Source organism: Mytilus californianus, unplaced genomic scaffold, assembly GCF_021869535.1.
Source record: "Mytilus californianus isolate M0D057914Y unplaced genomic scaffold, xbMytCali1.0.p SCAF_7, whole genome shotgun sequence".
Classification (NCBI taxonomy): domain Eukaryota; kingdom Metazoa; phylum Mollusca; class Bivalvia; order Mytilida; family Mytilidae; genus Mytilus; species Mytilus californianus.
This window is the reverse complement of record NW_026262723.1, coordinates 112,695,211-112,709,045: the sequence shown is the minus strand read 5'-3', so window position 1 is coordinate 112,709,045 and position 13,835 is coordinate 112,695,211. Positions and strand designations below refer to the sequence as shown.

Here is a 13,835-nt window from a genome sequence, read left to right as displayed (position 1 = left end):
CAACCAATGTGTCTATTAGAAAATTGAAACTATCATAGATACAGTTATATATAGTTAAACATCATACCAGTTGTAGACCAATGGCATTCATTGAAATCTAAAACGTTACTACATACACGGGCATAGTGTGCGAGTTAGGAAAAAATAAAAATAACACGTTATAAATGTCATGCATCCGAAGCGCTTTTCTGGATTTCCCTTCATCAGGAACGCTCAAAGCCGAATATTGGCAGTTAAACAAGGAAAATAAGCTCAATGTTTTCGTCTCGCAGTCATGAAACCAATTATGTAGAAATTGTCAAAACTTAAAGATTGTTTTTAAATGATATTGCTATTTTTGTATTGTTCAACGTCATAATTTTTTATTTTTGACTGTCCCTCTGGTATCTTTCGTCCCTCTTTTAAAATGTATTGGTACATTTTACTCTAGTTTTAAATCCGTATTCAAATAAAATTGTTGAACACTCCGTTCTCTTTCACAGGTTACGTCTCATATTAATAATAAGGATGTGATACGTATTCAAAGTCGGAAAAATTAATTTTCTTTTGTAAGAGAAATTTAGAAATTAATAGTTAATCGTTGTATTTTAGTATTTGTATATTTGTATGTTGTGTTTTATATATCAAGAATGGTTAAATATGTAATTTGGTTTATCAAAACGATTTAAATTGCTTCTCAATATCTAACAATTGTTTTAGAGATCAGCATTTTTTTTTTTTAAGAAAATCAATTGGGCTGCAATTGCAAAAACTAGGATTTCGGAAAATAACAACATAAGAAGAGTATAAATTGTTTTAATAGCAACCGAATTTTGTATAACATACTGTTTGTTCAAAACTCTAACTGTTTTAGCAAAATTACAATAAAATGATAAAGTCAAAACAAGTAACACATTTCAACAAGCTACCACTATTTAGCTTTTTCTCAAATACCGTCGTCCTTTAAACATTATCTTTCGTTTTAAAACGTTTCTAGACTTTAAGTTAAAACCAATATTTCTTAATAGTTAAACAAACAAAAATGTTGGAATCAAAGTGTTGGATGTCATACTACACATACTCTAAGGAGATTAGGTATTAGACTCATATCACTATTTAAATATTAAGGATGTTTGCTCTTCTTGTTTTTTGAATTTTTGCCAGATACTCGGAATCCTCTGGTTTTATCCATGTAGTGCCATTAAAAAAAATCCACGCTAATCCCTACTTTTCTTTTCATAATTTTACTACATAAAGTTAAAAAAGCCAAATATGAAAATCCTATAAAATCCTTGTTTTTTTATATTTTTTAAAAGAAAAAGGGTGCCAATGTTAAATGTATGAAAGTCTAGAGAGAACTATTTCCCGCCAAATTTGCAATGGCTTATATCTCGAAAACAAGCACACGGACCCTTCATTTTTTCTGCATTTTTAGTTCATGTATTTATATACTATCAATTTATAACAGTCTTTTAAAAGCTTGTTATTTTGAAACAGAGTAGCGAACATCCAGGACAAAAGTGTGAGCAATTACACTTCCAGTTATCACATTAACCTATTGCGTCTAATGTTAAATTCCGCAACTTCAAGCATTCATAGCTATATTGTCTAAAGTTCAATGTCAAAACAATACCTTATCCTGACTTGTGCTGAAGAAAATCATAATACCTTCAATTGCTTATTATAGCGCAATGGTTCCCGGAAGTTTCATAGTACAAAATCAAGTTCTTCAGTGAAAATCAGGGGAGATATGCTCTCCTAATTAAATTTAATATATTATTTCTATTATCAAAAAAGAATTTCAACAAGGGTTCTACAGTTATCCAAAAGATTTATTTGTCCAAAATTAACCTAAGATTCTACTCATTGACGAATTTACAGCTATGCGTAAGAACTATTTGACATTTAGACTGAACTGCAGTCAAGTTTAGCGTTTTATAATTTATTGAAAACATTCTGGCGTATCACAAACAAATAAATTGTAACGTTTCATTTCATTGGCCGAAAGATTGAAATACAACAACAATCGTAGTGTGCTTGTGAATTGACACAGGTGACTACGGACGTAAAAACAATGATTTGTATACAAATTCTTGGTTAAAGAATAAAATAAATGTTTTGTAATGCTGTGTTGTCGCCTGATTTTCAAACAGTGCGGTTGAAATGTTATACTTGTAATATTTTTTTATTCATATAATTTACGTTCTTTTTTCAACTGAGAATAGCAAAAAATAGCATCCATAACTAGTCATTGGGCTTCCATTTTTCTATTTATATGTAGTTTCATATCTATAAAAAAAAACAAAAAGTTACGTATAAGAGAGCCTAGTTTTAGGGTCGAGGAAGTGGTTGTGATATATTTGCGAAAGAATATGAATAGTGAACAGTTTATTTCACAAACCTATTTATTGTAAAATAGTGCAATATCTGTTGTATGTAACTGGGTTTTATTGTAGTTAATTACGGACTCATTTACCTTTATCCAACATCATCGAAGCCATTTCATTCATATTTCTTAATTTCGTCCCACTGCAAACACATAATTATGCAACTTAACAGATAGAAATGGTGCACGGGTTACTCCAGAACTATTTGAGAGGAGACAGTTGGATTTGATATTTCGCCGATAAGAGTCTTAAATTTAAAATTCTAAAAAAAAAAGGACCTTTATATTAGAACTGTTGCACAAAATTATATTATCAATAAAATTTACATGCACATGTATATAAAGTTAGAATTGCCATGAGATAACCAAGTACACAATCATGTTCGTGATCAGTCCATTCAACTTTTGATCGTTTATAGTACGCGTGTTCTATTTTTGCAGTTGTGCTTGGGCGGAGTTTGAAAGTTTATGTGAGGTCGAATGTTTGAATTGACCAATGAAAACAATCGTTCCGTAAAGAGTTGATCTAATGAAGTTTGTTTGACTGATTAAGTTGCACGACCTTTCGCTAAGCTTGGCCGCAGTTAAGTGTATACCACGTTTTTATCAATTATTTCTGGTCGGGGTTCTATACCTAAACACAAATGAAATATTTACCCACACATTGAAACTTCGCTTTTGTTTTTTCAGATTATATTGCTGTCGCTTGTATTCTCTTGGATTGTTAAGAGTTATAAAGAGAAAACTGTGAAATACGACAGAGTGAAACTTCTTTTGGAGACCAAAAGACGTGCAGCAAGTCCATTGTCATATCTTCTAGGTAAAGTTTGTTCACATTGAACAAGAAATATTAAAGAAATATATACTTATCAAGGTTGTTGTTTCCCACTTCATCAGTTTTCATTAAAATACTGAGGTAAAACGCAAGGGCATGTCATCAATTTAAGGTAACATGTATTCATACAAACACAAAAAAACAACACAAAAACACTTCCAATACCGACTTTATGAACAATTGTGTTCATTATTTTCTAGTGGAAAAACAAATATATACTTAAAGTCATCAATAAAGAAAATTAATAGATGAATAAGAATAAAATAATTAACATTATCAAGCAAAAATTATTAGCAAAACAAAATCTGTAAATAAGTAAACGTGGCTGAAATTGTTTGTCGACTCAATAAAGAATTCGTTAAGGATTGTTTTTTATCGGTTTTTGATTTGCCTACGACATATAAGCAAAAAGGTGACTATAAGTGTTGTATGGAAGGATTTCGGGGTGGACATGTCTCTCTGGCAGGGTGCATCTGATCATGACCTCATTTTAATGATACTTTTGTCAAAGATTTGTTTTCTGGAATTGGTCTGTTTTCCAGTTACTATAAAAGAGAGGAGAAAGATACCAGAGGGACTTATACGCAACAGGTTAACTATATTTGGTGTATTAAATGATTGTTCATCTAACATGGTTCATCTGATCTTAACTCGTTTTCATGAATCATTCATAATGATAAGTCTATAGTTGAATTTTTCAGACGACTCCTGAGAGTTATTAACCTTAAATGATGAGTATTCATTTTTTTTTCCATATTTGGCAAACACAATTGTTGAAATGGAAAAACTGTATGTTACAAAACAATCAGAATTATCAGATTTACAGATAAGTCAAATATCCGAAATTGTCCGTCGACCTTTAATATGTCTTATTTCATTGAAATGAGGATTGTAATCCTCGAATCTATTCTGAGTTTATTCTTACTTTTTAAACAAAAACTAACGAAGAAAGAGACAACGCAAAAAAACAAAAAAAAAGAACTAGAAATAGGTCAGATAGCCGAAGTTTTCAGTCGACCGGATATAGGAGTAAATTTTCTTAAATAAGGATTTATAACATTTTAACCATATCTTTCAAAAACTATAGTAGCTAAAGAAAACATGTAAAAAAAAACAATGATTAGCAACACCTGATTTTCAGAAATTTTATTCATTAATTATTTTAGTCTTTTGGAGATTGGCCATTTTTGAAATGCACATCGATCTAGGTGAGCTACACATGCTATTTGGGACCTCTAGTTTATTTTCAGTTTTAACTTCATATACACTGGTGACAAAGGGAAATGAGGATCAGTACTGAAAACAAACTGAATTCAACCTTCTTTTATGTTTATACCCACTTGTATCGGAGGTTAATGCGCATACATGTATCAAGTAAAATATGCAGCAAAACATGATGATAAAATATCACTGATACATTTATAAAATATTATCTTTCGTGAGTTTTTTTAATGTGTATCAAACATTAATTTTTGACCCACGTTTGGTTCCATTGGTTGTAATCACACACTTGTCTGCCTTTCCAGGTCTTAAACTATTATCGGAAGTGTTTATTCAGCGCAGTTTTTATTAGCATTGTTTTGAATTGATAAGCATTTGGTGTTCTAAAAAGAATATATTATTGTAAAATCGATATAGAATAGAGTTGCACGTATAGAAAAGTTAATAAATAGGTAATCCCAAAGAGGTTTAAGAGATAATCATGAAAAAGATATAACATAAGAACAGCTTCGAAAATTATAAGAATTTGCTAATTATCAATACACGAAATACAATAGTCTTACTGAACAGTGTTTGGTATATTATATTTGATTACGTTTTTCCTGGAAAATCTTAAATATTACTATAGGTGTTAAAGCTTACAAAATCAAATGTTACTATAAAATATTGTTTTTCATAATTTTGATTAGTTCTGGTTTTTTTTAGATGTATTCAAAACGAAGCAAGCCCCATTGAAATTCCAAAAAGTTGCTACATTGAAAGAAAAAAGACAGCAGCGACTTAAAATGCAAGAGATATTGATAGAACTTGTTTTATATATGATATTCCTTGCTGTTTTGTATAGTATCAGTTTTAGTAACAGAGATTCTAGATGGTATAACGTCAAACATCATCTAGAGCAGCATCTTGTTACATCGAATAATATCCCAGCAGGCGATTCAACATTAAAGTATGATCAGGTGAGTTGTCTTTCCTGTTTCAAGTACTTTTTTTATTTAGAATGCAAACTATGGGAAAGAATTACGAGAAGAATACAACCAGATAACAATATAAGGGCAATAGACATGCTCGATTAAGAATTAAAACATCTTGAACAAATCGCAAATGCTTCCATATAAACACCCATAAGGCTGGTAGGATATCCGATGCTGAGGCATGGGATACCAGCAAAAACGTTATTTACAATATTTATGATATAATCAGTTATGAGAACAGGCACGTTATACATCGAAATTATGAATAAGGTAGTGTGACTACTTATAAACTTACTATTTCGCTATACTTTAGGTCCAGGTTTGGAATTTTCAAATATTTCGGCCTTCAGCATCACTGAAGAGACATTATTGCAGTTCAAGGCAAATTCCTTTGCTAAGTTTATTCTGAAATAAAAGTACTGTGGTTTTTCTACCATACATTTGTGTAGTTACAGATGGTCTTAAGCAAGTTCTGCACAACTTTTTGAAATAATTTGTTTTATAGCTATTCAATTTCTTATTCTTATCGGTTTTTAATCGAAATAATTGACCAGCCTTTCTGGTTACTACGTTTTAAGTCTGGTATTTTTATTAGCTTTCACAACTACTTAGTCGATACCACTGCTTGTAGGCGTTTCTTTCCCTAGCAAATCACAAGCCATATAGTCAGTACTGCTGTTCTGTAATATGTCATTTTGTAAATTTACTATTCACAAAATTGTAAAGTCTCCATTGTTGCTTTTTTTCTATTTTATTTTTGGTTTTCATTGCTCTTCAATTTCTAAAATGATTTATTTGTTACTGCCAGGATTTGGGCGCAACTGACGAAATGTTTGAAGACGAAAAGCGCATCTGACATACGAAATTAAACGCTTTTTTATCTTTGAATAGTTTGTATTTTTAGCATTGCCATATACGCTGGAGGTTTGGCTAACCATAAAACCAGGTTCATCCCACAATTTTTCTTAAAATGTCCTGTAACTAGTCAGGAATATGGCAGTTGTTATCTACAGCCCGTTTCTATGTATGTTGGCGTTTGATTTTGTTGTTGTTCAGTGTTTCTGTTGTTCCGCTGTTTTCATCTTATAGTGCATGTGTTTTCCCCGGATTTAGTTTGTTACCCAGATTTGTTTTTACTTAATCAATTTATGACTATTAAACAGCGATATATTACTGTTGCCTTTATTTGACAGATACTTAGATCCACTACCTCAATCCGTTGTTATACGCCCGTCTTGGACACAGAGTATTATAGCATACTGTTTTCCGTCTGTTTGTAAACTCAAAACATAATTCTATTGGTCTTATTATTGTCTCAATATTGGCAATTTCCAATTTTATTATACCAGAGTTATAGGATTTTATTCATGGACAATTTGAAACTTTCTCAAATGTTGTACAAAATAACTTCAAAATTAAGAACATTTTTGAGTTTTTCATTTTGCAAATTTTTTATTATTTCCTTTGTTATATTCAATTTAAAATACATGTAGGCTCGTCATTTATTTTGGGGGTAATAACCAAATAATCTGTAGTTAATGTTATACATTCAGAATTCAATATGTGTAACTAAGACACAAATTATGAAATTCACCTGATAGCTTCTGTCATATATCATAAAACTATAACAATGTTTTACAGGTTAAAACTGCATCTAATTTATATGTATGGATCGATGAGACCCTTATTCCGTTTCTTTTTCCACGGTACCATACCAATGGCGATCAACTAAATGCAGATAGAAGATTGTATGCACAAGACTATGTAAATTTTCGTGTTGGTCCAATGAGACTGAGACAACTAAGAGGAATTCAAGGTACGATACATAATGAATTTAATGACCAGTTCTGACCAATGAAATTTAAGATTGCAGCTTACTCTGGCATCAATTATCTTAGTACAATGTAATTGTTTCTGTTCTTTACTGTATAAGTAAATTTCAATCAAACAATATTGGTATTCACACAAAATGGTGAATCAAAATAACAAATTATAAGTTTCTTGCATCCGAAGCCCTTTTCTAGATCTACCATTATCGGGAACGCTCCAAACTACACATTTGAAAGCTATAATATATATATACGTAAACAATACTAAGGTAGATGATGATTCAAGACATGAACCTACAGATTGACAGTCTTCACATAATTCAGAAGAATTTGCCATAGTGAATATAAGATAACAACTCAAAAACGCCACTTGTATACGAAAAGACAAAACTAGTAAAATAAGTAAGCCATCAAATGATTTTAACTGGATTTCTATAATCACTACAAACCAGTAAAAGTCTGAAATGGCCGATATCTGTACTCAACTGTATTGATTTGTACTCGACCTGTCTGAATTAGTCTGAATTTTACTTAATATTACTCGACCCAGTCTTAACCATACTCGACTGTACTGATATGTACTTGACCCTTATCTTTGCTATTGAAAATAGTCTGAACTATTACTCGACCAGTCTGAAACAGTCTTAACCCATTCTCGACCTGTCTGAATCATACTCGATCTATTTTTGTCAGTCTGGACCATACTCGACCAAAGGTCTGAACAATACTCGACCAGTCTGAACCATACTCGACCAAATAACCTCTACCTTTATAATTTTGATTGGTAAAATAACTTTCTTTTAAACTGACATGGCAACAGCCACAATAAAATAAGGATATATATATAAACAGATTTTTACATCCTTACATGATTCTCAGATTTATCAAATCAAGATAGTTTATTTATCTAATTTTAAAGTCTGAGTCTTTTTAAATAAAAAGAAAAAGACTATTTTTACCTGAAAATCACACCTATACTGAAGAAATAACACATTATTAAGGTGCTCTTTGTTTGGCATTTGTTTTTTTAAACAAATATTGATTTTCTTAAATTACTAAATAAAAACTACATAGGTTTTATTGAAACATACAATAGTTATATAAGAATGTAGGACTGAAAGTCACAAGACAAAAAGTCACGGACTAAAAGTCTCAGGCCAAAAAGTTACAATTCAGTTTGAAATTATGTTTCTTTGAACAAGAAAACACTAATTTAAAAACAAATATTTTTGTTTTTTTTTTCTTAAACTGGTTTATATAAAGCAACTATGTAATCAAAATTTATGCAATTTTCATTTATCAAGGCTTCTGAACAATTTCCTAATTTAAGAAATGAATATATGTTATAAAAAGAAAATATTTCAAGATCTTTCTCTTATATATTCAAACAATTGTCAACAAATAATTTGCGACTTTTTGACGTATCAAATTTGTGACTTTATGGCCTGTGACTTTTTGTCCTATGACTTTCTGTCCTTTTACCTTGTATAACTATCTTTTTAATGAGTAAACAACAGCCAACAAAATCGCTGTCATTGTTAAACTTAATATATATCAGATTCATATCTATTCTTGTTATAATTTGGGATATGTATATATTTTAAAAAGGGATAAAAAATTAAAGAAATGAATAATATTTTTCTTCTGAATAGGGGTAAACTATAAAGTAATACAACCTGCGTGGGGCACACTGATTAAAAAGATCACACCTGGTCAGAGAGTAATAAATTTTAAATAAAATCAATTTAAAATTACAACATCCTCTTAAACTAAAGTCACAAGGCCTTTTGAATTCACAAGATAAGTAATACACGAGTTTAAGAAACATAGGGTTTGCCTGTAAAACACACCTGTACTAAGGTAATTAAAACTTATTAAAGTGTTTTTTGTATGCTAAGTCTTTAATTTTGACAAAAAGTATTTAAATTTAATTAAAATAAATTTCTACTGCAACTTTGGAATACATTTCCTTTTTTAAAAGGTTACCAAGGATTGCTATGAACGTTTTATTATTTTTATCTTATTACATTCTTTGTATTACAAAACAAAGGTGTCAATGTGAACGTTTACTAAGTTGCTCCATATAAACTATTTTATATATAGTTTGATAAACAAAATTTGAATAACATTTAAGATATTCGAATAAGGGTTGAAAGTTCTAGTATTTTTGATGTACATAAAGCAATGTGAACATGATATCATGTATATAAAAATTCATTAAACGAAAACTTAATTTATTACATGATATCTTTTTAATCCAACCAGAAATTACTTCCTTTGGTCATCTTGTTTTATTTTTATTTTAAATGTGATATACATTGTATATTTATAGCTGTCAGCAACTGCGAGTACTCTCAAATCGTACTTTTTTGTTAATTTGACCTGTTGATACTATTTGTAATGCTCTTTTGCTATTTAATGTTTACTTATTTAGGGTGATATCTCGTCTCTCTATTTTTAATATATACCAGCTTTGATAAGTGTTTGGTATGACTATAAATTTTCACTTCTGTTCTCGTACTATGAACAACAAAATTATTTATTTTGTAAATTATATTTCCGTTCTCCATTTATTCTGTACACCTTACAGCAAAATTATTTTCATTTACCTGTGTACATTATTCTATTTGGTGGCATTTTGTTCAAGGTTATTGTGGTTTTTCTGAAATTGTTTAACATCTCAAAGCGGTATTCTACTGTTGCCTTTATTTATTCAACACTTATTTTATTGATTTGTATTTACACTGTGTCATAGATCAAATTTATGCGTTCAGTGTATGTTCACTCGTGTTAATATGTCTTTTGATTGAGTTAAGCCATTTCAATTGATATTTTATAGTGTGTTTTTCTATGTTGCGATGTTACATTATTCTTTCAGATAAGGGTGAAGATTGGTACCTATTAAAACGTTTAACCCCGCTGCATTTGTTTGCACCTGTCCTAATTCAGGAATCTGATGGTCAGTAGTTGTCGTTTGTTGATGTGGTTCATAAGTGTTTCTCGTTTCTCGTTTATTATATAGATTAGACCGTTGGTTTTCCCGTTTGAAAGGTTTTACACTAGTCATTTGTTGGTACCCTTTATAGCTTGCTGTTCGGTGTGAGCCATACACAACAGTCTACTTGTACTCGACTAGTAATTAACCATTTTATACGAGTCTGAACCATACTCGACATAGTCGTAACCATTCTCGACCAAGTCTGAACCATGCTCGACCAAGTTTGAACAATACTCGAATTAGTCTGTGGTTCATAAGTGTTTCTTGTTTCTCGTTTTTTTAAATAGATTAGACCGTTGGTTTTCCCGTTTGAAAGGTTTTACACTAGTCATTTGTTTGGGCCCTTTATTGCTTGCTGTTCGGTGTGAGCCAAGGCTCCGTGTTGATAAGTATTGTAATTTTCATTGTTATTAATAAATGTAATGTCAGTATTACAAATCTAATCTTGAATCAATTCTTATCCTATCTTATTTTTGGGAAATATTTTTACAAATTCAAATGTGACGTCACTTTGTGTGTTTTTTTTAGAATTTCAAATGTGACGTCACTTTGTGCGTTGATGCTTTGGCTAACTCGGCTGTGTATTTTTATATGTTGGATTAAGTTGTTTTATGTAATGTATCCGTTTTTATTCTGTAGTTAGTCCACACTTCGGTTTTAACATGTATATCTATTATATAGTCATTTTATAAAATTTACTGTTTGCAAAATTATAAATTATTCTAAATAATAAGGATGTTCTTGTCCCAGGCAGAAAACCCTGGCCGTGTTAGGCGCATTTTTTTGGACGTTTTGGTCCTCGGTGCTCTTCGGCTTTGTACTTGTTTTGGCTTTCAAGCTTTTTTTCATCTGAGCGTCACTGGATGGTCTTTTGTGGACGAGACGCACGTCTGGCGTATTGAATTTTAAGCCTAGTACCTTTTGTTAGCTATTATTCGTGTGTTTCTTTGTCCTATATGTTCTCCCATTTATTTGTATTGTGGTCCTGTCATGTGATGTTGTCGTTTTGGTGTTGTGTTTGACGTTGCCATTAAAGCGGGAGGTTTGGCATGCCACAAAACCAGGTTCAACCCACCATTTTTTCTTACAATGTCCTGTACCAAGTCAGGAAAATGGCCATTGTTATATTATAGTTCGTTTCTGTGTGTGTTACATTTTAATGTTGTGTTTTTTGTTGTGTCGTTGTTCTCCTCTTATATTTGATGCGTTTCCCTCAGTTTTAGTTTGTAACCCGGATTTGTTTTGATCTCTATCGATTTATGAGTTTTGAACAGCGGTATACTACTGTTGCCTTTATTTGTCTTGTCATCTGAATGTGCAATTCATTTATCTAAAGTCATGTTATATAAATGCAGGTTTTAACTTTTTCAGAGCCATGTAGAAAACAGTTTTGGGATAATTTTACCTGTTATGAGGAATATTCCATTTACGGAGAGGATGATGGAAACTATTGCGTAGCCTGGGAACCTCGACCTTGTGTCAGAGGTCAAGCTGTATATAATATGACATCTGCTGCCTGGAACTTTGTGTCGTCTGTTGATATTTGGGGACTTCCGGTCACAGGACTACATTCTACCTATGGCGGTGGTGGATACATAGCAGAATTCATCGTCAACTACAACATATCACGTCTGATTCTTAATGATTTGTATAAATACACATGGATAGATCGTAAAACAAGAGCCATGTTTACAGAATTCACTGTGTACAACGTAGATGACAATGTTTTTGTTTTCATCGCGTTTTTGACCGAATTTCTGGAAACTGGTGGTGTCATTGCAAGTACATCAATCAAACCGTTTCGGCCTTATCAACATGTCGGAAGCCTTGGTTTGTTTATCTTTATTTCTGAAATTACTGTACTACTTGGAATAATTATATTTTCTGTTCATAAATGTCTTTTGTTTCGGAGAAACGGAAAGAAGATGTTAAAGGAATTATGGCATGTTCTTGACATATTAATTATAATTTTATTCTTTGTTGCTACCGTAATGTATATCGGTAGATGGATAATGATTAATTTAGCTATGAACAAATGGGAAAATGATAAGAATAAATTCGTCAACTTCAGTCATATTGCGTCATGGGACGAATTGTTTAACGTTTTCTTGGCATTCATTATATTTCTGACAACAGTGCGAATCATGCGAGTTCTCAGCTACAATGAGAGAATAAATCAATTTGGAAAGGTTCTTGCTCACGTGAGTCGTGATCTTTGTGGGTGTTTTGTTATGTTTCTGATGGTGTATATAGCGTTTGTAACTTTCGGACATTTAATATTTGGCAGGCATTTAGAAACATACAAAAACTTATTCGTGTCATCAACGACATTGGTCAATGCTATTATCGGTAAAAACAGCATCAAAGATCTGTTTTCTGTGGAGCCGGTTCTGGGAAGAGCGTATTACTTCTTCTTCGTTCTGTTTCTGTTGTGGATTCTAATGACAATGATGAATGCAACATTAAATGTAGGTATTACAATCGTTAGGAACAAACCTATTCGGTCAACATACGGCATCACAAACATTGTAGCAGGCTTCTGGAAAGTGGCTGTTGGTTTCATTATTGCACCAAATGATACCCAAACAAACGACAAGCTAAAGTTGTCACGTGACTACAAACTGAGTAAGGAAGTTCCAAAGCAAATATTAATAATACGTCAGGATGGTACAAAACAGGTCGAAATAGTAAAACCGAAAGAAGACTTACCGAAAAAGAAAGTACGTCCAAGGCGTATTTATCAGTAATATTTATTTAATCAATGAACTATAGTGGAACTTAAAATTATGTTTTACATTGCAAAATGAGATATGTATACCATTTTTTTTGTATAAAAACGAGACCATATATAAAACGACTACATAAACAGTTGAGGCAATCGATTATGGAATAGCACATTCAAATTGGTTTTTTTCTGGAATTAACTGTGCACAAAAAAAACTTGTGTTTGTTATGACATTATCGTCTTTTGTTTGAGAAATGTTTCAAAAATAATATTAAATTACATCTTATTAAATAGTCTTTTTTTCCAGTGCATTCTAGATTATTTCTCCTCGTGTCATGTGATACATATATTATATTAAGTATGTTCTACTATGGAATAGATTATCCCCTCATTTGTATTTTTTGTCAAAACATTTAATATTTAAGGTATATAACGCTCTTCAATTTCATACTTTATTCTGCATTTTAACGTGTTTGATACGAGCCTTCATTTTGTGTCGTTTTTTGTTTTTTGTTTCTTGTGGTTTGAGTCGATCTGATAGTCAAGTACCTCCCAAGTGATTTTGACATTTTGTTTTATTCTTGTCTTGTTATACAACTGCCATAGGAGAGGCTTGTTCCAAATTAAGACGACAGTAATTTATCGATGTTCAAACCTTGTAAATCGATAAGAAAAAAACAAATCAAGGTAACTAACAATTACTTGGGGAATACCATGAACTCTAAAAGACTTAGTAAGCATTTCCTACTATGCATACATTACCCGCCACATGCGAATTCACACTCAATTAAAATGTCACAATGGGAAATAGAACACAGTCGTCTAGATTACAGATCACACGACTAAACTGGTAACTAGAGATATCAGACTGCGACAACATCTCGCCAA

The 13,835-nt window shown here is 31.5% G+C and overlaps 2 protein-coding genes across 2 annotated transcripts in view; both read left to right on the top strand.

Annotated features, from left to right (window-relative positions):
• Positions 1-5,265, top strand: part of LOC127708012 (uncharacterized) — a 63,862-nt gene extending 58,597 nt beyond the window's left edge. The window contains exons 22-23 of the mRNA XM_052212803.1: positions 3,056-3,185; positions 5,127-5,265. Of these exons, the coding sequence (XP_052068763.1) occupies positions 3,056-3,116 (61 nt within the window). The 3' untranslated portion in view covers positions 3,117-3,185; positions 5,127-5,265. The remainder of the gene's footprint in view (positions 1-3,055; positions 3,186-5,126) is intronic.
• Positions 1-13,238, top strand: part of LOC127708016 (polycystin-2-like) — a 109,184-nt gene extending 95,946 nt beyond the window's left edge. Inside the window, exon 2 of the mRNA XM_052212806.1 lies at positions 11,594-13,238. Coding sequence (XP_052068766.1) covers positions 11,594-12,969 — 1,376 coding nt within the window. The 3' untranslated portion in view covers positions 12,970-13,238. The remainder of the gene's footprint in view (positions 1-11,593) is intronic.
• Positions 13,239-13,835: the final 597 nt, after the last annotated feature.